We start from the raw sequence: 21,312 nt of genomic DNA on the forward strand, positions 1-21,312 counted from the left end.
CAGATGTAACAAATCTTCAATTAAATAAAAGCTACACATTAGTAGAGATCACCAATATGTTCCAGCTGCAGTAACTACAGGTGCACCATTAAAATGTAAACAAAAATTAGGACTACTGGACTAGAATTACTTTCCAAAAAATTCGATGAATATGAAAAACAAAACGCCGAAATTGTAAATATCTAAAAAGGAGGAAAGTTGGATGACATATGTGTAAACTATGAAAGTCATAACATTGATTTGAAGTCATCATCCATATCTTTGCACGTGTCTCACAGTCACTCGCACGCATCCAAATCTCTCTATTTCTCTTAAGATTCTAGCCGTACTACTTCCACACAACTTGTCTCATGTCATGTTTTTAATGGCATTTTTAAAGGATAGTGTTATTTAATTGATTTGGTTTCAGTGAAAAAAAAAAAGAAAAAATTATGGTTATTTCCCTTCTTTACAACAAACAAAATTTGATTTAAATAAGCAAATTGTTTGTTGTCCCTAGGTATAAATAACATTTAGGTACTATATATAAAAGTAAAGAAGCCGGAAGAAAAGTTGGATTACGAAAAAGAAGAAGATTAAGATTACATAGGCTCATGGAATAAGAGCAAAGAAGAGAATGTGCATGTGCCAAATGCCAAACACAAAGGCATGCCTTGTTTCTTCAAAAGAGCAAATTATGCAAAAGTACATATTTGAGAAACAAGAACACTAACAATAAGGTTTGGGAAGAGTTATGGCAATAAACAAAGATCTCTCCCTATGTGAATAATAATCATAAGAGGTGGTGAAGAAAAAAAGAAGAAGAAGAAGACAAAACATGAGAGGATCGAAGATCAGTCATATGTTTGGTTTTACTACACAGTGTAGTGACTGGGAGTTTCAATGTCCAAGCCCTTTAGCTTCACGACTGATTCCACATGTCCCTTGAGTGTGTGCAGCTCCCTAAGCCTGTTTAACATATAACAATTCAATTAGTGTTTAATTCCAACAAAAAAATACACTTAGATTAAAAAGAATCGTGTGTGATCGGATTTATTACCTAGCGATCTCAGCTCTTCTCTTAGCTTGCTCAGCGATCTCAGACAATTCTCTGTAACTTCCTTTCTCAGGGAAGATGTTAACAGCTTCTTTTGGCTGTAAACCGTGAAGTGTCCTTTGAGCAAGTGCCCATTGAGCCTCTCTCTCTTCTTTTCCGTAATCTTTCTTCATCGTGAAAGCCGTCTTGTTCTCAAACAAGTTGAGCCACGCCTTTCCGCTCAAGATGTATCGAATGGCAAACTTGAAAACGTCCAATGGGAAGTATGTGACAATACTGTATAGCCAGATCACACCAGCCCATCCCCATCCAATACCCCTAATCTTTGCAAATTCCCAGTTGGCGTAAACCGCAATCAAAGTAGCAATCTGCATTTGGAAGAATGAATGGATTTAACGGGTGCTTCTTTGAGAACCTTTTTACCAAACAAGAATTCCCTTAAAATGTTGATTTGATGAACTTACCAGTTGTGCAATGAGGAAAGCAATCATCAGCAATGCTCCAGGACGTTCAACAAAAGACCAACTCCTTGATCTTGTGACGAAGATCAGAGCTTGACTAATGATACTAACTTGTAAGTACACCGCACCCATTAGCTCGTGGTTATTGTCCCTAATGGACCTCACACCGAATGTGTCCTGTGAATCCAATGTGAAATTTACTTTACAACTCTGAACAAGAACCTAAGAAAAAACTTCTGTAAAAGAGAAATTAATTAGCTCAATTGTATGTACCGAGAAAAAGTCAGTCTTGTGCGCCGCCCAGAAGAAAATAACAGTCATGATGGCCTGGTAGCCTCCTAGAACGACTCCAGTAGCAAAAATTTCTTTAAGTTTCCAGCTATCAGGTGTGGGAGATGGCTTAACTCTGTCCTTTGAGATTGTCATGATGGTACCTATAAGATCAAGATAGCAACACAATACCAAAAGATATAAGTAAACATTGTAGAAAAAGTAAACAAATTTTGAGGTTTATACAAAAGGACAGCCATTGCTCACCGTCGTTAAGAATGGCAATGATCAGAACCATGAAGGCTGAGAAGTCAAATTCCCATATCAAAGCAATAAGCATGAAACCAAACTGCAAAAAGTTTCAACGCAATATGATCAGCATACTATTAATCCAAGATAAAACCAACAAGGGCCAGAACTCAAACGGATTTATTTGCATACCACAATACGGATGGTGATTGAGACTGCATAGATCTGTAACAAGAGAGAAAAATAGAACAGAGTAATTAGTTTCAATTGCAAGCAAGCAAGTGGTTGGAATAAATTAAGGATGAAAAATAGGAGAAGACGCACAGTATAGTTCTTCATTCTCTGGAAAATAGCTCTGCTGGTGAGAACAGCACTGATAATAACGCTGAGTCCAGGCTCAGTGAGCACGATATCTGAAGCACCACGAGCAGCATCTGTAGCATCAGCAACAGCAATACCGATATCAGCTTTCTTTAGAGCAGGGGCATCATTGACACCATCACCAGTCATTCCAACAATATGCTTCCTCTCCTGCAACTTTTTCACAATTTCGTATTTGTGCTCTGCAATAAAAAAAACAAAGCTTAGAACTAACATCACCACCTTTGCAATGAACATATAGTGAGGTTTATAATCCAAACAATAAATAAGCAGATTATAACCTGGGAAGACTCCGGCAAATCCATCAGCCTTTTCAATCAACTCCTCAACAGGAATGGATGCGAGGTTTGCGTCTTTGTGTGTACCAAGAAGAGCCGAAGATGGATACATGTTTGTTCCCATTCCAAGTCTGCGACCAGTTTCCTTACCAATAGCAAGTTGGTCACCTGGCCACATATGTGTTCAAGAGAATGTTAGGGGGAACTTGTGAAGGTGTATAGCTAGCACAACAAGATAGATGGGTAGACAAATTTACCAGTGATCATCTTGACGTTAACACCAAGATTCAAAGCCCGTCGAATTGTTTCAGCACTGTCATGTCTTGGGGGATCAAAAAGTGGCAACAAGCCAACAAATTCCCATGGCGCACCTGGGCTTTCCTTTGTTTTCTCTGGCACCACCTACAAAAGGGAATAAGAAGACAAACAGTTGAACATTTGTTACCACTGAGAAAAGAAAAGCAAAAAGGGACTGGAACTATCAGTATTAATGGCGAATAAGTACCTGGCGAGCAACAGCCAACGACCTAAGACCACGCTCAGCATACTTGTCAATAATGGAGAGCACCTTCTTGCTAAGATCATTGCTGGCTTTGGCAAGTTCGAGGATCTGTTGGGAGAATCAAATCAGTATAAAAAAGAAAGGTAAGAAAAAAAAAGGATTAGCTTGTAAAATTAAGATCCATCACCTGCTCAGGAGCACCTTTACTGACTCTGTGCCAGTTACCACTGCCGTCAATGTAAGTCAAAGCAGTTCTCTTATCCACAGGGTTGAATGGAAGGAAGTGAACTTCCCTGATTCCAGCTCTAGCCTGTGAAAATCCCAATCAAACATCAGAACATGTTTCTTGGACGCTCAGTAAAACTACAAATAACATGTGAACCAAAAAGGGTTATACCTCCTTTGGATCAGCAAGCATCCCAACCATGGCTGCATCAATGGCATCCTGGTTCTCAACCCTGGAAGCCATAGCTGCAAATAATAGGACTTGATCTTTCTCCACACCCTTGCAGAAAACCTCGACCAAGTTTTTGTCCACACTCAATTTGTTGAGGGTTAGTGTCCCGGTTTTGTCACTGCACAGGACATCCATTCCTGCCATCTCTTCAATGGCAGTCATACGCTTGGTGATGGCACCTTGCTGAGACAACCTGTGAGACCCAATAGCCATGGTCACGGACAAGACTGTAGGCATAGCAATGGGGATACCACCGATCAAGAGGACCAAAAGGTTGTCAATTCCATCTCTGTACTTTCGGCGTTGGATCGGATACATGACGATGATCTCAATCACCATACCGATAGCAATGGAACAGATACAGAAGTTCCCAATGGCTGTAAGAACCTTCTGGAAATGTCCAACTTGGTTAGTGCTGTCCACAAGGTGAGCAGCTTTACCGAAGAAGGTATGAACCCCAGTGGCAATAACAACCGCCTCGATTTCTCCTTGTTTGCAGGTTGAACCAGAGAAAACTTCTTGACCCGGGTGCTTGGTTACAGGAAGGGACTCTCCAGTTAGAGCAGATTGGTCAACCTTTAAAGGATCACCTTCAAGTAGACGGGCATCAGCTGGGATAATGTCTCCTAATTTAATGCTAACAATATCTCCTGGGACAAGAATAGCAGCTTCTTGTTCACTCCACTTTCCATCCCTAAGAACCTGAAACAGAGAAACATCACAACAAGAACCAAAACATTAGCTCTAGGGAAAATTCAGAAAGTTCTGTATAACAAATTCACACCATTCATTCTCTTATCATATATATACCTTGGTTTTAGGAGCAAGACCAGCCATAAGAGCAGCAGCAGCATTACCAGCATTGTTTTCTTCGATAAAACTGATGGTAGAGTTGATAACCAACAGACAGATAATACCAACAAAATCCTGCCAATCCGGAGGCCTACCATCACCGTTGGCCAAAGCAATGGCCATGATTGCAGCCATTTCCATGACCCATGAAAGTGGATTCCACATAAACCCCAAAAACTTCAGAAGTTTGCTTTCCTGTCAATTTTCATTGCACAAATCACCAAACACTCAGTAACAAAAAAAAAGGAGACCAACTATGTATTTTATCTGAGAGCTACAAATGCAAAATCAGACCTTTTTCTCTTCGAGCTTGTTGGGGCCAAAGATCTGAATCCTGTCCTCCCCTTCCTGCGTTGTCAATCCTTCCCTTGAACATTTTAGCTGCTGGAAAACTTCCTCAATCGGAATTTTTTCCTGAAAAAATCAAAAGCAAATTCGATCAGATGACCAAATCCAAACAACTCAAACTTTCACATACACAAAACAAGTTTCTAAACCTTAAAAAGGAGAAACCTTTTCTTAAGTAAAACAGAAAACTTTGATGATTTTGTAACCGTAGATAAATCTACTCTGTTTCATAAGTACAATAGTTGGAAAAAAGTCGTTGACTAGTTCGGTGACAATGAAATATTTTTGGCGGGGGGGAAATAGCGGTGGTGAAGTGGGGACCGCCACCACCGACCAACGTGATGGCGACGTGAAACACACGCGCCGAAAGATTCCCCTCACTTCCCGGCGTAAAAATCGAGGCTTGGTCGCGTAAATACAGTCCAAAGTTATGTAAAAGTAGCATTTTAATAAAAAAGATTCAAATTATTGTCCCAAGAAACACAGAAAAGAAGTTACGTCTGCACAAAAGATGTGTTCTTTTTTGTTGGTTGCTAAAGACAGAGAAGTTAAACGTACCACGGAAAGGTACAACCAAAAAAAAAATCCGAACTTCGTGTTAAGTAACAGATTTGATTAAAGTCATATTTATTTTTTCTAAATACCACCAAATAAATTCTTACTAGTAACCAAAAAAAGAGAAGACAAAACATTGTACAAGTAGGTTTGGACTTTATTGAGACGTAGCTAGCTCCACCACTGAAAAAAGAGACTCTGTTTTCTTTATCTTGTTTGTTTACTAGTATATCACATGCTTAGATCTACTTTTTTCTCATGAACAAACTCTTCATGTCCTCCAAACGTTTCTTAGACTTAATTACTACCCAGAAACAAAAATATAGTCTTTCTAAACAAATTTCACATATTCAAAACTAAATCGATGAAAATGTATATATAAAAAACGAAACCATAATGAGAGTAAGTAATAACCAAGGAAAGACTTTAAAGCCACCAAGTGGATACAGATCTACTCTCATTCAGGCAGATCATCGAACAGTTTGTGAGCATAAAATAAAAACAGAGGATAAAAAATGGTATACCAGATCAACAGTCTCGTTCTTGATATCTTCGAGACTCGACATCTCTCACCACTCCTTCACTGAGAAAAACGACGGCGAATTAGTACTCAACACGACAGCTTTGTCCGCCGTTTCACTCGATCATATGTATTCCGGCAAAATAGAGAGAAGGAGAGGAGGAGAGATTAGGTGGTTCTGTTGCAGAGTCGATACGAGTCCTCTTTTTATAAGCCACTAAAAACGACGATTTTCTCCGCCGTTTTGGCTATGTGGGTCCCATTACCAAGTAGTCTCTCTATATTTATTACCCTTTTTATTTATTTTGCTGCCTCTTTAAGTTCTTAATCACCCTTTGACCGTTGATTAATGTAATATTTTTGGCTTATGAACCCGAATCAAATTTGTATATATTTTGTGGGTCCTAATTACACTTTAATTATGGAATAATTGTTCATTTTAAACAACAAAATTTTCTACCGTTAATAATTCTTATTTTCTTTTTATTTTGAGATATTTTGATGTTTTATAGTAGTTTGAAAAGGGACTCTAAGGAGGAAGTAGCTTATAAGAGAAACTAATTTGTAATATCTCTTTTTTTAATTACTAGATCATAGACTTTGGTGTTTTTTTTCTTTCTTTTGTCATGAATCATTATATCAAGAAAGAAATATTTGGTGGAGGTATACATTGCTTGGATTTTTTAATTTATATTTGACTAAGCAACATACTACTTGCTGCTTAGCCTGTCCTCTTCTTCATTTTTCTTTTTTTTTTTTTGGACACCTATTAGGTTTTGTTTAAAGAAAGATATTTCTTTCTGAAAATTTCAACTAATACTATATTTTCTTAACAAAATCGTTTTCCAACTGGTTTAGGTTCGTTTTTTCTAAATTTGTTTTTTCGATAAGCAATAATGGGTTACTTCGGTTTTGTTTCCATTTTTTCTTTCTCAACCATACAAATACTTCTCCAAGCCAAAACACTTTAAATCTCTGAAATTTTGACAGAGATGCTTATAACAAAAACTACATACCTTGATTAAGCAGGTAAGAAAACTACTTTTTCTTACTATTTTTACATTATATCAGTTGGTGTGGATCGTAATTAGTTACGACGGACTAATTTATATAGTAGTAATTTGTAGAATAGTAATTTTAATATATATAGTTATTTGTGGCCCTAACGTTGATAATGAAAATATTGGCCCTTCCAAGGTGTGCCTCATGGCAAGGTCAGCAATGGGAACGATGTCACATGTTAATAATTGAATAAAAACCATAGTGTTAATTAAATTTGTTCCCTCTGAAGATATACTGAGAAATTGACTTTTGATTGTGATGGGTCCCCCAATAATACAAAGTTCGTCATTTCCAACTCCTCTACGTTTTAACTTCTTAGGATTCATGTCCTAATTAATAAGTGTTCAAGTCTAAACAAACGTCTCGTAAATTAGGTAAAGAGAATATGTACAAGATACGAAAATCATTTCTTGTCTTTTCTTTTCTTTTCACAAATGATGGATAGAAAAATTGTAAACAAAATGATTTTATTTATCACATTTTTTTATCATGGGGTAACAAGTTTTAGATTATTGTATACAGTAACATACTTTACATATATATCATACTATTTATTTGAATAAAATACAAAAAGACATCACTTATTTACAGTTTGCCACAATATTTCTTTACCAATATAATTTTGGTAATCTAGTAAAATAAGTTCACTATGTATTTAATTTTGCAGCTCAAATGAACCTTAACTAAATTATTTAAAATATAAGATATAATATATTATCATCTAGTTGACTTAAATGACTCTTACAAACACATTTAAAAACTTATCATGTCATATATATGAAGGAAAGAGGCAAAATTTGTCCTTAATGCACACTATACATATAGAAAAGAACATCTGAATAGCCATATATCATATAACTACTAGCATAGTCCTAAAATAATCAAGGAGTTTACAGTCGCATAGGTACATATATGACTGAAAAATGAAAAACCATTTTGTTGACCTCATTAGTACAAATTTGCAACCATTCATCTTTTTCAAAAGTTGCCCTTTCATTTATGTTAGAAGTCTTCATTTTGACTTGGTATATTCTTCTATTCATTTTGTCTTCGACTATTTACAACCTGCATTGAAACTAAAATCAATTTAATTATTTTGTATATATATGCTAGAGCTTGACTTCATTATAGATTAGATATTTTATATATATATACATATATATATATATATAATATAATATTAAATATGAAACTCTATTATGTAACAACGTGTATAGCCGATTATTTGTCTAACTCCAGAACTTCGCTAGATAATCTTTATGATTAACGTCACATATATAATCATGGAACCCATATTCTAGGGTGGTGATAATTTCAGAAAAGAGAAAACTAATGTAATTACTGTGAAATTATTTGATTTAAATGATTACTAGAAGATAGCGTGGACTATGAGCTTGCAATCACGCTTGTCGATTAGAGATCATTGCTCTTATTAGTTAGTCCTCGAACATAACCAATGTATTTTAGAACTTCATCACTGTAAATTTGTATGGTAAATGTTGCCGTTTCGTGATTTATAAATCTATGAATTACATTCATACATTCTATTATACCATTTATTTTATATTATCCACGGGATTTCTAGTATTATTAATTAGAAATACAGATTATTAGCAATACATCTATGGAATCTGCATTTGACATTTTCATTAACTAAAATATAAAACTCGTAAAATCCTAGGGATATCATTATCGTGAAGGCGATGTTAAAACTGTTTTATAGCGTGATGTAATATATGCGTTGCTATTTCATAAAATTAGTCTTCTATAAAAAGGAAATATATAGCACACAAGTTTTAACGTATTAATTCGACTTAAGAATCTTATTAGTACGTACGGTCATAAATAAGAACACACATGTATATCGGTTACATCATTGACTTGACATCGATCTGATATATCGTAAACTGGCAATGATCCAATCAGTATTTGAATTTAATGTAGTTTTGCAATTCAACTAATTTGAAAATGAATCGAATATATGTACTTGAACGCTTGTAATGTTGTAAAGAAAATTTACAGGAAGTTTTGAAAAGATAATATTCTAAAATATCTATAAACAGTCCAACAAATCCAGATATATCTGTTTACTTTAAATTTGTTCAAAAAGTAAACATATTTAGACGTACCCAGAAAATCCTGCACCATGTACGGCCTCACATGCCGTCTTGTAACTGGAGATAATCAAAAAGGTTAGTTACTTGTCCCCTTCATATTTTAGTCTTTTTATTTCTAATATATCTGTTCAGAAAAAGAAAAAAAATGAATGTAAATTTTTTCAATAAAGCCAATCACTTGGATCAAGAAATTCCAAAACAGTTATACATTTGTTTATGAAGATTTTTCAAATTGCAATTTCTTTGAAACCACATTGGTCAAGTGACATGAACATTTACTCATAAAGACATTCCTTAAATTTAAAGTCACTGAATTAAAATACATTTTCCTATAAATTATTAGTATTATATGGCATAAAACAACTAAATAGATCATTTTTTTTATCGGAGAACTTATGGAGTGTTGAACTTGAACCTAACATTTTTAGCCGTTACATGCAACAAATTAAATATTTGATATTTGTTTCCGATCACAAGGCCAGTAAAGTTTTTGTGATCATAATCCTATAGTCTTATTTTATAAACGGTTTTCGAGTGAAATAAAAGAACGCATACAATGTTTATAATCGCAATACAAACGAAAAACAAGCAACTCGATAAAAAAAAAAAAAAAACTATAGGGTTAGTTTGGATGTAGCATTTTTATGAAGCAAAAACGTTGGACTCTATCGTCCTCCTCTGAAAAGTATACATTCCATCTTAATTTGCTATAATGCATGTCTATTTTTCGTTAATTCCTAAATACGTAACCTTTTTATGGGAAAGATCTCTTATTGTCAAAATTAGCAGGCGCATGTGTCCATTTTCGATTACGAAATCAGCTTTAACCAATTGATACCAAAAGGTGGAAAACTCTTTTTTCAACGGTCCTATCAGTATAGAAAATTATTTAGCCCTTCTGACAATTACTATTTTTTTTAGTTAGGGCTTTATTTGTTGTAGTCATGGGTCCTCTATTATGAACTTATTTACAGTTAGAGATTCTAACGCCGTGAGACTATTATTTGTAATAACCGGCGTGTATTTGGGCATTGGATGCCGTGATGAGTGTTAATGAGAAGAAGAAGTGGTGGTGGCAAGGAGACTTCACCTAATCTAACGGGGCCGTTACCTGTTACGAAGAAAAAGAGAATCTGAATGGTTTTTTATTTAAGGATCTGTCACTTTTACATAAAATTACTTCCAATCATTCGTAGCCACGTGTACTTGTCTACTTACACAAAATAATTGCTACTGCTACTGCTTCTCTGTTTCAGATAAAATCCTAAATCCATTGAATCTTGTAATGTGTGAATCCATCCACTTGAACCAACCTTTTTGGTCTTAGCTCTTTGTTGCTCGCTCGATCGGTGGAAATAAATGATTTCACTGAAGAAAAAAATATAAGATTTTATCACCAATTGTTTTATATCTAAAACCGAATATTCTAATTTCACCACCTAAGATTATATATTAATGACTAATCAACTAAGTGAACTGGTTTTTTTCTTAGTAATGGTATGTGAAGTATCTTTATTTTTTTTAACCAACTACTAGTAGCAAGTCTAGCATCACCGACCATGTTCTGAATATAACAAAACATCCTCAATAATGAGATCTTCAATTATTTTTTACGATAATGAGGTTAAAAATCATTAATGGTTTGACCACAAAATTAGCATTTTGACTTTTGTAAATATGGGGAGAAATGAAATTATATCGACATGAACTTAAGTTGACTTTACGCTAGTTTATGGATTTTGATGGTTCACATGCAAATAGTAATGTAAAAATGGAATGGTAAAAGGTAAAAATCTAACCCAACCCCATTCCGTATAAAATATTAAAATGTTTTGATCTCTAGTTCGAGTGAACATACATATAGTTCATAACCTTTTAGTTACAGAAGTTGATCCTCTTAGGAAAACGAAGCCATGTCTAGAGAAGATGGCTCGTTGTGGTGATGAAAGACATAATTAGACAGAAACTACTAGAAAAATCTTAACCCTTTTGTCCCATATTTTGGCTTTATGGAAAAGACCGCGGCATATGTCATACAACCTTTGTTTTCTTCTTTTTCTATGTGTGTGTATGTCGTATTTATACACGTATATCTACGCCAATAATTTTTATGTTGACTCTTTTTCTAATATTTATAAATCGTTGAATAGGATTCCATTAATTTGATGACATATTCACATATCTACCTTTAGTTTATAACCTAATCTATCTATATTTTTAATCATAATCAACAGCATGCTAATAAATATGAATGTTGTCTATTTGATTCATTTTACAACGCATGAATATTACACAGTAACAAACAAACTGGTGAGAGTCCAAGTTTAACGGCTACAAAAGGGATTTTTCTATTACAACTATTCTAACGAAAAGTTGAACATATAAAAAGCATATAAAAGTTTAAGAAGATTTTAACAGACATATTGTCTACAGACACAGAATTTGGTGTTAAGTTGAAAAGAAAAAAAATATATATAAGAAAAGCAGTTTAGTTCAACTGATAAGCGGTGAACCTCAACCGTTCGGTAAAGAGATTATTCGATTTCCATCATATAGTCTAATGGTTTTTTTTTTTTTTTTTGGGACAAACTAATATCGTTGTTATGTTATTATATAGATTGAATGACCAAAAAGAAACGTAATGTTAAACAACTGGTTTTTTGTTGGAGTTTTCGACCACTGTGATACAAGAATTATAAACGTGTGTGGAACGAATTAACAGACAAAGGCGGTAAGAAAATAATTAGGTGAAATAGTGAATATTTCTCGTGAACATTACATGTAATTTTTCGTGAATACGTGATCGACTAGTTTTCTTGGTCAACCAAAGAAGACTTTTTCACCATAAAATGATACTCAAAGTTATACACAACTGCGTGAAAGTAAATCCCAACAAGTCAACACCCCACGAGCAAGTGGACGGTCAACCAAAGAGACTAGGATGTTGAACTCACAGCTAAATGCGACCAAAGTGAATAAAGTAGGAAAATTTGTAAAACTTTAAAATAAAACCGTACCGAGATATCGTAACTTTTTCCTTCCATTACAAGAACCTGCGCTACCTAACCTCTTCACTTTGTAATATTACACATAATATTAGTTGAGACGAAATTAACTTTTGTACGAATCGTACTAAGACTCCTAAAGAAAATACTAATATCATTTGGAATTTTAACCAGGAGGGTTGGTAACATTGGACCGTTTTGTCTTTTGGTCCACACAAATAGATTAAATTCATGTGGATCCACATACATATGCACTGATGCACATATACATATCTTTACACGTAAATGTCTGTAACCATGTGCATATGGACAAATAGTTCATTAAATTTTATCTCCTTACAGAGAGACCAACTTGTGGAAGTTACTTATATGGTTCTGGCTTTTATCATTTGATAATGATTCCAAATCAATTTCTTAAGAAATATAATTGTCCGTACTTATCTTTCTAAACTAACGATCACTGGTTGATTAAATTAATAGTAGTAACTAAAAATAATTCAATAGCTTTCAAAGTTGTATCATCTTAATGGGATCTTTAATAATTGCATTGTAAAATAATACACCGTCACAAGGATAACGAGTTTCCTCGTGCCGTGTCTCCCGCAGCAAGTTGCATTTCATGTCACAAATACTTGAAAAATTAGAGTTTGAAACCAAACTAATTAATAATATGAACTAGAATCGAATTTTGTTATTTAAATTGGTATACGGAATTTTGTTCAACAGAACAAAACCAAATCAAAGTAAATAAACCTTAAAGTAAAACTCGACATGGAACACGCCTAAAAAGTTAAAACCCCAATCTAAAAAGGCCCAAAGATGCACTGCAATATGAAGTTCTTCTAGAACTCATTAAAATAAATAGTGTGAGTGTATGACCCTTGTTGATTAACCAAATCTATAACTTTATTTGTATGCATCATCATTTTGCAGAATACAATATTAGATAATGTTATTTTGTTTATAGAAAAATTATGAACCAGAAAATATATTACATGATGAGGTTGGGTGTTCCATGATACAGTTTCAACACTGTATATTTTCTTATGCTTTAAGTTTCGTTCTCAAATTTAGAAATATTCGCATAGATCATATAGTCTCTTGCATTATATTTTAACGAGGTTAGTTAATCTGAGTGTCTTCCGCCAAATCCAATATATATATATATATATATATCGAACTAGCTTGACTATAGAAGTGGTAATATATATATATATATATATATATATATATATATATATATATATATATATATATATAGAAACAAAATGATTTCAAAGAATTTATATTTCAATAAATAAAAATAGACATATTTTCATAATTGAAAACGACATATTAAAAGGGTTTATCAAGAAATTTTTTCCCAATCGACATGTGAACATGTACATGTGGTATGTACGGATAAAGAAATAAATATATTTTGGCAAAATGAAAAGAAAAATGAAACAGCGAAGGACCTAACAATTTATATACACAAATTATATCCACAAGGCTTCTAGACACAAAGGGACAACTCTATTACAATACAGTTTGGCACTATCACTGGACCTAATTTTATTCTTGTTTTTGTAATAATTTTTATATATACAGCTTTTTCAATTTCAATTATGTTATATTTAATTTTTGTTATTAAATTTGAATGTTAGGTCTTAGTTATTTAATATTTAGTGATAAGTGTGGTATCATGCATGTGTTTTCTTTTTGAATTTATTAGGTGGCCATGCTTGTGCGTCTGCTTATCTTCACCCCACTTTCTCTACACACATTCCATCAAATTTTAATTGAACTATTTTTTTACGACGCCATTTGTATGCAAAATCTTATCATCTATTGTGTTATCCACGTTAATATATATATATAGTATTTTCATCTGCATAAATATATTAAACTACAAAAAAAAAAAGATTCCCAAAAGTCTTGAGTTTATAAGTTGCAATTCGGAGTTAAGGCATCGTAGTATAGTTAGGATCCAAATACGTTGTCCATTGTAAGCGTTTTCGAAAGTTGATACTCCTTTGGTTTCAGTGATTTTGACCTCAGATTTGCCTAAATCGAATTGTAGTATTTTTATTTCTTTTTGCCAAAATGACATTATTTTCGATAGTGCTTTTTTGTAATACCTCTACTCTTCATTTTCTTACTGATATTAACGTTCATAGCAAAAAAAATATATATTTTTTTAATCGTTCTGTTTTTTAGTTATCAGTTATATCATTGTTGGATTGACTAAATATAGAAATTTATAGTTTCAGCGGGTAATATACGTTGTATCAAATACTGTACGTCTATAACATTCGTTTTCGGAAAGAAAAAAAGTTATCTACTTAAAGTTCAATCATATATAGTCAAAAAATGAAAGAAAACGAATAATCAATCATTCAAAGGTACAATATATATAAAGCTTCATGAAAAAGGAAAATGATCGGAGTAGGATATAGGATTAGTTGGAAAAAAAATAATTAAAAAAAAAATATCTTAGACCAGATAAAATAAAACTTTGTAGAGATTCTTTGAAAACACATATTTTGATGATTAAAGAAATTATACTGTCATAAAGCTTAATCCGTACATTCACGGAAACAATAATCAGTATTTAATGATAATGTTTAGTGAGATGGATAACACTACAATTTAAGAATAAGCATATCATCTTTTCACTCTAAATGTAAAAAAATGTAATTCGCTTTATCTCTTTCTATCTTTTGCTTTTGTCTCCGTTGAATTTAAAACGCTCATGAGAATGACTATAAAAATGAAAAGCTATATGTGAAGACAAGCCAAATCGAAGTGAAAAAGTATAATCGCACTAAATCAATTCACTTCTAGCAGCTTCTTTGCAAAAACATCGACTAACGTTTTTGCGTTGAGAAACGGTCATATGACCCCTGGTGATTTGGAAACTCATCATTTTATCAAATAGTGAGTTATTTGATAGAAATGAACAAATTCGTTAGTTTAATTAATTTTATGCTATTTTTGTTATTGGCATAAGTTTTGAAAACAAATTTGGTATGCCTATATTTTCTTCAACGCACATGAAGATATCTTCGTTTATCATTTGCATCGACCAACTAAGTTATTCGACTAACCAGAACTGATTGGCCTAAGAAAGGCTCTCACTTAATTTACCTCTGCTCATTATAGGTTGGAAGCTTCAAATAAAAATTAGGAAATGTCCCCAAAACAATATGGAAAGGAAACACAAACTAATTCTATAAGATATTTATATATATATATATAAGATTAGTGGAATATGGAGCATGCTGGAAATAACAAAAAATGGTTTCAGATTGGATTCTTTGATCATATAATCAGACATGGTCATTTTGTGTCCGTTTCCTACTTTTTGCAACTTTAAAAAAACTATGGGTTGAGTATATATATTACTCTTTGTTTTCTTGTTGTTCTTGCTAAAGATTCGCTGAAATCATAAAATATTTTCAAAGGTTTCTAAGAGAGGAATAATCGTAACATGCCTTTGTCCATTTTTTCCAACATTCAATGGACCAGCTTTCTTCTTCTTCTTTTTCTTTCGCTTTCATGTGCCTTTTCTTTTTCTACCCCATGATTTGGTAAAAAGAAATATTATGTGCACACTTCTATTCATGGTACAACAAGTTGGATACTTGGAATCATTATTTCCTTCCTTACTGTTGATTCAAGTTGTTGTATATAGTGTATATATGTACCAACTACCAAGTTTCTTAAGTCAATAGAAACAAGTGAACAAGAAATTCTCAACATGTTAGGCCCATAAGGGTCTCCAATCATTTGCCCAAAAGCACATAGATATTATTGGGCTGTTAGGCCCATAAGGGTCTCCAAACAATTTGAGAATAAGCTTGAAACATCCTCAGATACACTGCAGGAAGAAACTAATAGTGTAGTGGTTATTGCAAATCACACATCCGATGTTGTTTGTTGGGTTTGGAAATCTGGATGTAGTGTTGCATTGCAGGTTACTATATGTCAGAGGTATTTGGTTCAACACACTTGAGATCAAACCTCATAATTTGTACTTAGTCTGTGGTTCGTCTAGTTTAGGATAGTAGAGAGTAGACATGTAGAGTGATTGTTGCAAACCACCCGAACGCTGGAGAAAGTCACTATCGTGCTTCTAAGATCAATGAAGCCAAAGAGATGATGCTTGGAAAATTCAACACAACACTAGTTCTGCTTTTTGACATCTGTTTGATACGAACCCCAATAAAACTATATATATACTTTCATTGCTTGTTGTTATGAATGTACGTATACAAACAAACAAATGTGATGTATATATTAGAGAAAACAAACAAAGTGTCTCTGCAACCTCTTTGTGCTTAAATCAACTAATGGAACCCATAATCAAACCAAAAACCTTTATGTGATGATGAATGACGATGACGTATTAGTTTGTTGCATTTGTTACTGCAGTTTTCGAATTCCAATAAAGTTGGATAGCTTTATTTACAAAATATAAAGTTTAAACAAATTTAATTTCGAAAGAACTTAAAATCTTCACTGTTCTCACAGCTTCATACAAAGAAATGGTCATTTTCATAACCTACTTGATAAAATAACATAATCCAATAGTCAACGAAATAAGAATAATTCAGTCTAGGACTAATTACTAAATTATAAATGGAATCAAATCCACTAAAAATAAATAAATAATCCGACAAAGACGATCTATTCGATAGCAACAGTACTACTGTTCTTGCATGGAAATGTTCCAATAATGCAAATTTCCCAATAATTAGAATAACGTTTTGAAAATGACTTGAAAAAAACAGAGCACAAGTTCCCATTCTCTAATGCCACAACTTCATACAGAATCCAGATGGAACAACTGCAGACGCACCGCTACCACCAACCGCAGAACGCTTTATCGAAACACGGTCGTCGAAAGTATCAATGAGCTGCTCAGCCAAAGCCATGGGATCATCAATAAATGTATCAATGAATATCTTCACAACTCTAATCTCTTGTGACGTTGCTCTCAAGCTATACCAAGTCAGAAACTTCTGTCTGAAATTCTTATCGATATGTCCTGAACACTCGAGTTGTCTTATGATCTTCACACAATGCTCTAATCCACTTTCTGTTCCTCCATTCGCTGAATGATCACCGTTGTTACAGTTGTCTTTCATCGATATTTCGATTCTAGCTTGACGGTTCTTGATTTCATCTGACCTGAAGGGAGTAATTGGCAAACTCGCATCTGAACTGTTTCGATTACCAACAAGACTTTTCGTAGTAACCACGACTGGAGTTTCAGATTCCGTCTTATCCAGAACAGCTTCTTGTTCTTCATCATCCAACAACACAATCTGCTCAACGTCCTTCTCAATCTGTACAATGTCTGAGTCGGTTGTCCTCTTCATCCTTTTCGCAGCACTTTCATCGACTGAAGGAGAATTGTTGTCTTCGTTCTTTGAAGATGGCTTCTTTGGGACAATGTAATCGTTGTTGGACTCAGCTTCAACAGAAGAAGGATTAGAAGACAATGTGCTGCAATTTGTGAGAGGGCTTACGCTTCTTTCCACTGCCGAAGAGCAATTCGCTCCTTCTTCAGCGCTACGTGTCAAAACATTGATTTCATCAACGCCCATTTCTCTGGTTCCACTATAGGACACAACTTTGAAGCAGTACTCAGAAGCTGGAGCTAATCCAGAGACAACAAATCTTGTGTTTGGAATAAACAATGTGCAAGTCGATTTCTCCGGGTAATCTTTTTCTGGTACCTTACGATGCCAAATACTGTAGTGAACGATGTTTGGAGGTGAGGGAATTTCATTAGAGGCGAGAACCACTGTAAGTGAAGTCGCGTTTACATCCTCGAACCTGATCTTGGTTGATCCTGTGGTTGCTGTATCTGCAGATATCTCATTGCTCAATACATAAGAACAATCTACGAAACAAAATCAGAGAATCAACATTATTCAACAAACTTAATATATTACTCAATCATTGAAGGGTACAAAAGTTCTGACCTTGCTGCATCTTGGAGCTGCGAGGTGAAGGTAATGCAGCAACATCAGGAGGTGTAGTTGCTATAGTTTCAAGAGATTCAAGAGCAGAAGAGCAAAGTTTCTGCACATCGGGTCCCGAATGAAGTCTGTTTACAATTCCTCTACCCATTTTCATAGGAAGACCAGTGAGAGGACCCACATCAGCTTCAAGAGTCTTGACAGCTTCATCCACAACCTCACACAGATTTCGGTATTTAGTTGAGCTCTTCAATAGTTTCTGGACTAAGAAAAGACGGTAACAAAGCACTTCTACCCTTCTGGTTTCTTTAGCAATCGTCAATTGCTTCTTCCAGCATTCAAGCAAACTGTTTGCTTTACCGCAAGAGACACAATAGAAGCAGCATCCCTCACTTTGCTTGTCTTTTCCAAGACCGGATTTTTCAGTGTTGAAAGCACATTCAAGATGACACGAGAATCCGCAAGACTCACCCTCAAATGGAGGATCTGAGCTACATGTTAACCAGAGACTAGGATCTTTGTTATCATCATACTTACGACAGATGCAACATGAACACCTTCTGCAAAACGAGTCTTCCTGTCTCAGTACAGCACGACAAGCCAAATTTTTGCAGTAGATGGTAGTACTCTCACCTGACCAAATTCTATTTCCGGGTTAGTATGTACAAAAAGGTTGATAACTTTGAACCAAAAAAAGAAGACTGTTTACCTTTAGTATTAACCGAGCTGCAGCTCCCTGAGGCATTGTTGCTTGTTACAATGTTGGTTGCTGGAATCACATACCGAGAAGGATTATCAACCTTCCTTTGTCTCTTAGTGTTTCTCTGAATAGGCAAACAATCAGAATCTCTCTTCTTCCCTTCACACTCTCCAGAGTTTTTCTCAGATACAATTTTCAAAAGGGTCTCGATGATCTTGACTTTGGTCAAACCAGTATACTTCCTTTCTTTTCCCATTTCTGCGCATAAGATCTGTAGAATCTCTTGGCGGCTCCATGCCTGCAAGACCTCAGCAGCTAGATGTGATTGCTTCGACAGTTCATAAACAAGCTGTCTCTTCTCATCAACACTCATTTCACTGCATTTCGATGAGTCACCTGCAGCTCCTGCATATAGAAGAAAAGGAAGTCAAATTATGTGAACTCAAAGTGAAGGCAATGGAGAACAACAATGTCTTAACCAGAAACACACAAAACTATCCAAGACTAATAAAAGAATGTACCAAAGAAACTTGTGTCTGATCTTCTTGTTTACCAAAACTAAGAAGAATGATTCCAAATTCAAATAAATACAAACACAAAGCTAATTTAGAATACTGAAAACTAAAACACTTTATTCATCTAAAAACAAAGATAGTTCAACAACCACCACAGGACAACAATGTTGATAAGGTTGGGTCAATAGACATCAAAGAATCAGAGAGAACCAAACAACATGACAAAGGAAAGATCAATGCTCTTCAAGATGATTCTGAAACCAAAGATCCAAAGCAAAGAATGAAAGCATGATTCTTTTAGGTAACAGAACCCACATTCATCAATCATGGAATCTTATTCTATACACAGAACAAAAGTCATATAGTCTTCTGACGCACGATTAAATTAAAAAACAGAATTCATCAAACCAATGATAGTGGAAGAAACACACACACACACATACACAGAAGAATATGAAGTTAGAACCAATCAACCAAAAAAAAAGTAAAGACCCACCATTTAGAATAATCACCAATTAGAAAACATAAAACTTGCAATAGAAAATAGAAAGATTAGTAATCTAAACTCAGTAGCAACTTAGTAAAAAGTATATAAAGTCTCCAACTTTCGAAAACAATTGAATAAAATAAACACAAATTTGAGAATCCAAAGCTTCATCATTCATCATCAAAGCTAAAAACAAAGAGAAGTAAGACTATTTATTTATTTTTGAAAGTTGAAACATTATTATAGGGAAAAACAAAGAGACACGGATATCGATAAATCTTAAGCAACCAATGAAACCCAGAAATCTAAAAGTGAATACCATCGAGAGAAGAATCCATGAGCGTAGAGAAGCTGTGTGTGAAGAACTAATCAAACCCACATTATCATAACAACCACTCAGAATCTTCAAATCTCTGCGATGTGAAGAAAACATAAAAATTAGGTAAAACAATGGAAAAAAATAAAAACTTTTATTTGGGAGTGAAATAATAAAACAGAGGAGAGAGAGAGAGATCGGGAAAAAAGTATAAAAGGAAAGAAAGTTACCCAATAAGGAAAGCTTAAGAAAAATTCGTCGAGCAACGAAGAGATTGAATCGGACGTTTTTTTTTTCCTCTCTCCCTCTTCGGAGAAATTCCCGGAGAACGGAATACACCGGAGAAGAGAGAGAGAGAGAGAGAGAGAGAGAGATTCGCTGTGAGCGGAGAAGAGATAGAGAGAGATAGAGATTGTCGCTGTGAGATAGGAAGAGAGAAAGAGAAAGAAGATGGGTCTATGGAAGAGAGAGAGGCCTATAAGAGATGCAGTTTTCTGGTGGGCCCCCAAAAAGGGTAAAAAAGAGTTTATTTTAATTTTTTACCCTTTTTTTATGTTCACGTTATTTCTGTGATTTTGGTTTCGTAACGTTCGTAATTTTCTGTGTGTTTAAATTTTATTTTACTTTTTTGAGATTGATTAGTAAATTCTTCTTCTTTTTACAGTTTGAATTGTTTTATAGTAGAAAGTGAAATATAAGATGGTCAATTATATCATGTTTCAGTTTCATATATAGGAACTTTTCAATTTTAAGGAAATTTCAAAGTTTAAAAGGAATTGTTTTCGTGAGAGTTAAGAAAATATTAAAAGAGGATTCGTGAGAGTTAAGAAAAGAAAGTAAATTGAGAAGATATATGCTCCTAATAAAACAAAGAGGATTTCTACTTCCTACGAGTCACTCACGTATATAAAATAGGTATGCAATTGATATTATTTCATATTGTATAATTATGTGACACTTATCTCATCTTAATTTGTTTATTTTGGAATAAGCATGTTGCGTAATAACACGTGTTAGATAGACATTGGCAAATTTGTATACGTGTGTGTTACGGGAGCATTGGCTATCATCACAAACGGGAAAAACTTGGATTTGAAGGGTATAAAACGACATGTGCCTAACACAGTACACCTGCAAAAACATTGTAGCAAATTTTTTTTTAAAAACATATATTAGTGGTAATTGATAATTTGACCTTTATTTATCAATACAGAAATATTGTTTTTCGA

The 21,312-nt window shown here is 34.1% G+C and overlaps 2 protein-coding genes across 6 annotated transcripts; both read right to left on the reverse strand.

Moving 5' to 3' along the window:
- Positions 1-429: 429 nt before the first annotated feature.
- On the reverse strand, positions 430-6,282 carry HA2 (H[+]-ATPase 2). 2 transcript variants are annotated; one of them, NM_119165.4, is made up of 15 exons: positions 5,914-6,282; positions 4,781-4,900; positions 4,445-4,681; positions 3,575-4,336; positions 3,365-3,487; positions 3,181-3,285; positions 2,933-3,077; positions 2,679-2,843; positions 2,341-2,579; positions 2,209-2,241; positions 2,035-2,116; positions 1,771-1,931; positions 1,501-1,674; positions 1,040-1,404; positions 430-948 (listed from the first exon to the last, which is right to left on the reverse strand). In NM_119165.4, exons 1-15 carry the CDS (start codon positions 5,953-5,955, stop codon positions 855-857), a joined length of 2,847 nt encoding a protein of 948 aa, NP_194748.1. In that variant the 5' UTR covers positions 5,956-6,282; the 3' UTR covers positions 430-854. The 2 variants fall into 2 exon arrangements, with proteins under 2 accessions (NP_194748.1, NP_001190870.1); NM_001203941.2 differs by having other exon boundaries at positions 600-948; positions 2,341-2,843; positions 5,914-6,093.
- Positions 6,283-16,566: 10,284 nt separating this feature from the next.
- On the reverse strand, positions 16,567-20,536 carry VEL1 (vernalization5/VIN3-like protein). 4 transcript variants are annotated; one of them, NM_001203942.1, is made up of 6 exons: positions 20,314-20,536; positions 20,087-20,180; positions 18,775-19,170; positions 18,069-18,698; positions 17,174-17,986; positions 16,668-17,096 (listed from the first exon to the last, which is right to left on the reverse strand). In NM_001203942.1, exons 2-6 carry the CDS (start codon positions 20,103-20,105, stop codon positions 17,080-17,082), a joined length of 1,875 nt encoding a protein of 624 aa, NP_001190871.1. In that variant the 5' UTR covers positions 20,106-20,180; positions 20,314-20,536; the 3' UTR covers positions 16,668-17,079. The 4 variants fall into 4 exon arrangements, with proteins under 4 accessions (NP_974639.1, NP_194749.1, NP_001190871.1 ...); NM_202910.4 differs by having other exon boundaries at positions 16,567-17,950; NM_119166.5 differs by having other exon boundaries at positions 16,567-17,986.
- Positions 20,537-21,312: the final 776 nt, after the last annotated feature.

The sequence above is a fragment of the Arabidopsis thaliana genome, chromosome 4 (genome assembly GCF_000001735.4).
Source record: "Arabidopsis thaliana chromosome 4, partial sequence".
In the NCBI taxonomy this organism is placed as follows: domain Eukaryota; kingdom Viridiplantae; phylum Streptophyta; class Magnoliopsida; order Brassicales; family Brassicaceae; genus Arabidopsis; species Arabidopsis thaliana.

What these genes read in the sequence shown, in the direction of transcription:
- HA2 (NM_001203941.2), bottom strand. Translation starts at nt 5,955, where the DNA reads ATGTCGAGTCTCGAAGATATCAAGAACGAGACTGTTGATCTG. An exon ending in AGAGAATGAAGAACTATACT is followed by an intron (nt 2,242 to 2,340) that starts GTGCGTCTTCTC and finishes CTCTTGTTACAG; the next exon opens with ATCTATGCAGTCTCAATCAC. An exon ending in ACAAGACTGACTTTTTCTCG is followed by an intron (nt 1,675 to 1,770) that starts GTACATACAATT and finishes TTGGATTCACAG; the next exon opens with GACACATTCGGTGTGAGGTC.
- VEL1 (NM_119166.5), bottom strand. An exon ending in CAGCTCGGTTAATACTAAAG is followed by an intron (nt 18,699 to 18,774) that starts GTAAACAGTCTT and finishes GAATTTGGTCAG; the next exon opens with GTGAGAGTACTACCATCTAC. An exon ending in CAGCTCCAAGATGCAGCAAG is followed by an intron (nt 17,987 to 18,068) that starts GTCAGAACTTTT and finishes TTTGTTTCGTAG; the next exon opens with ATTGTTCTTATGTATTGAGC.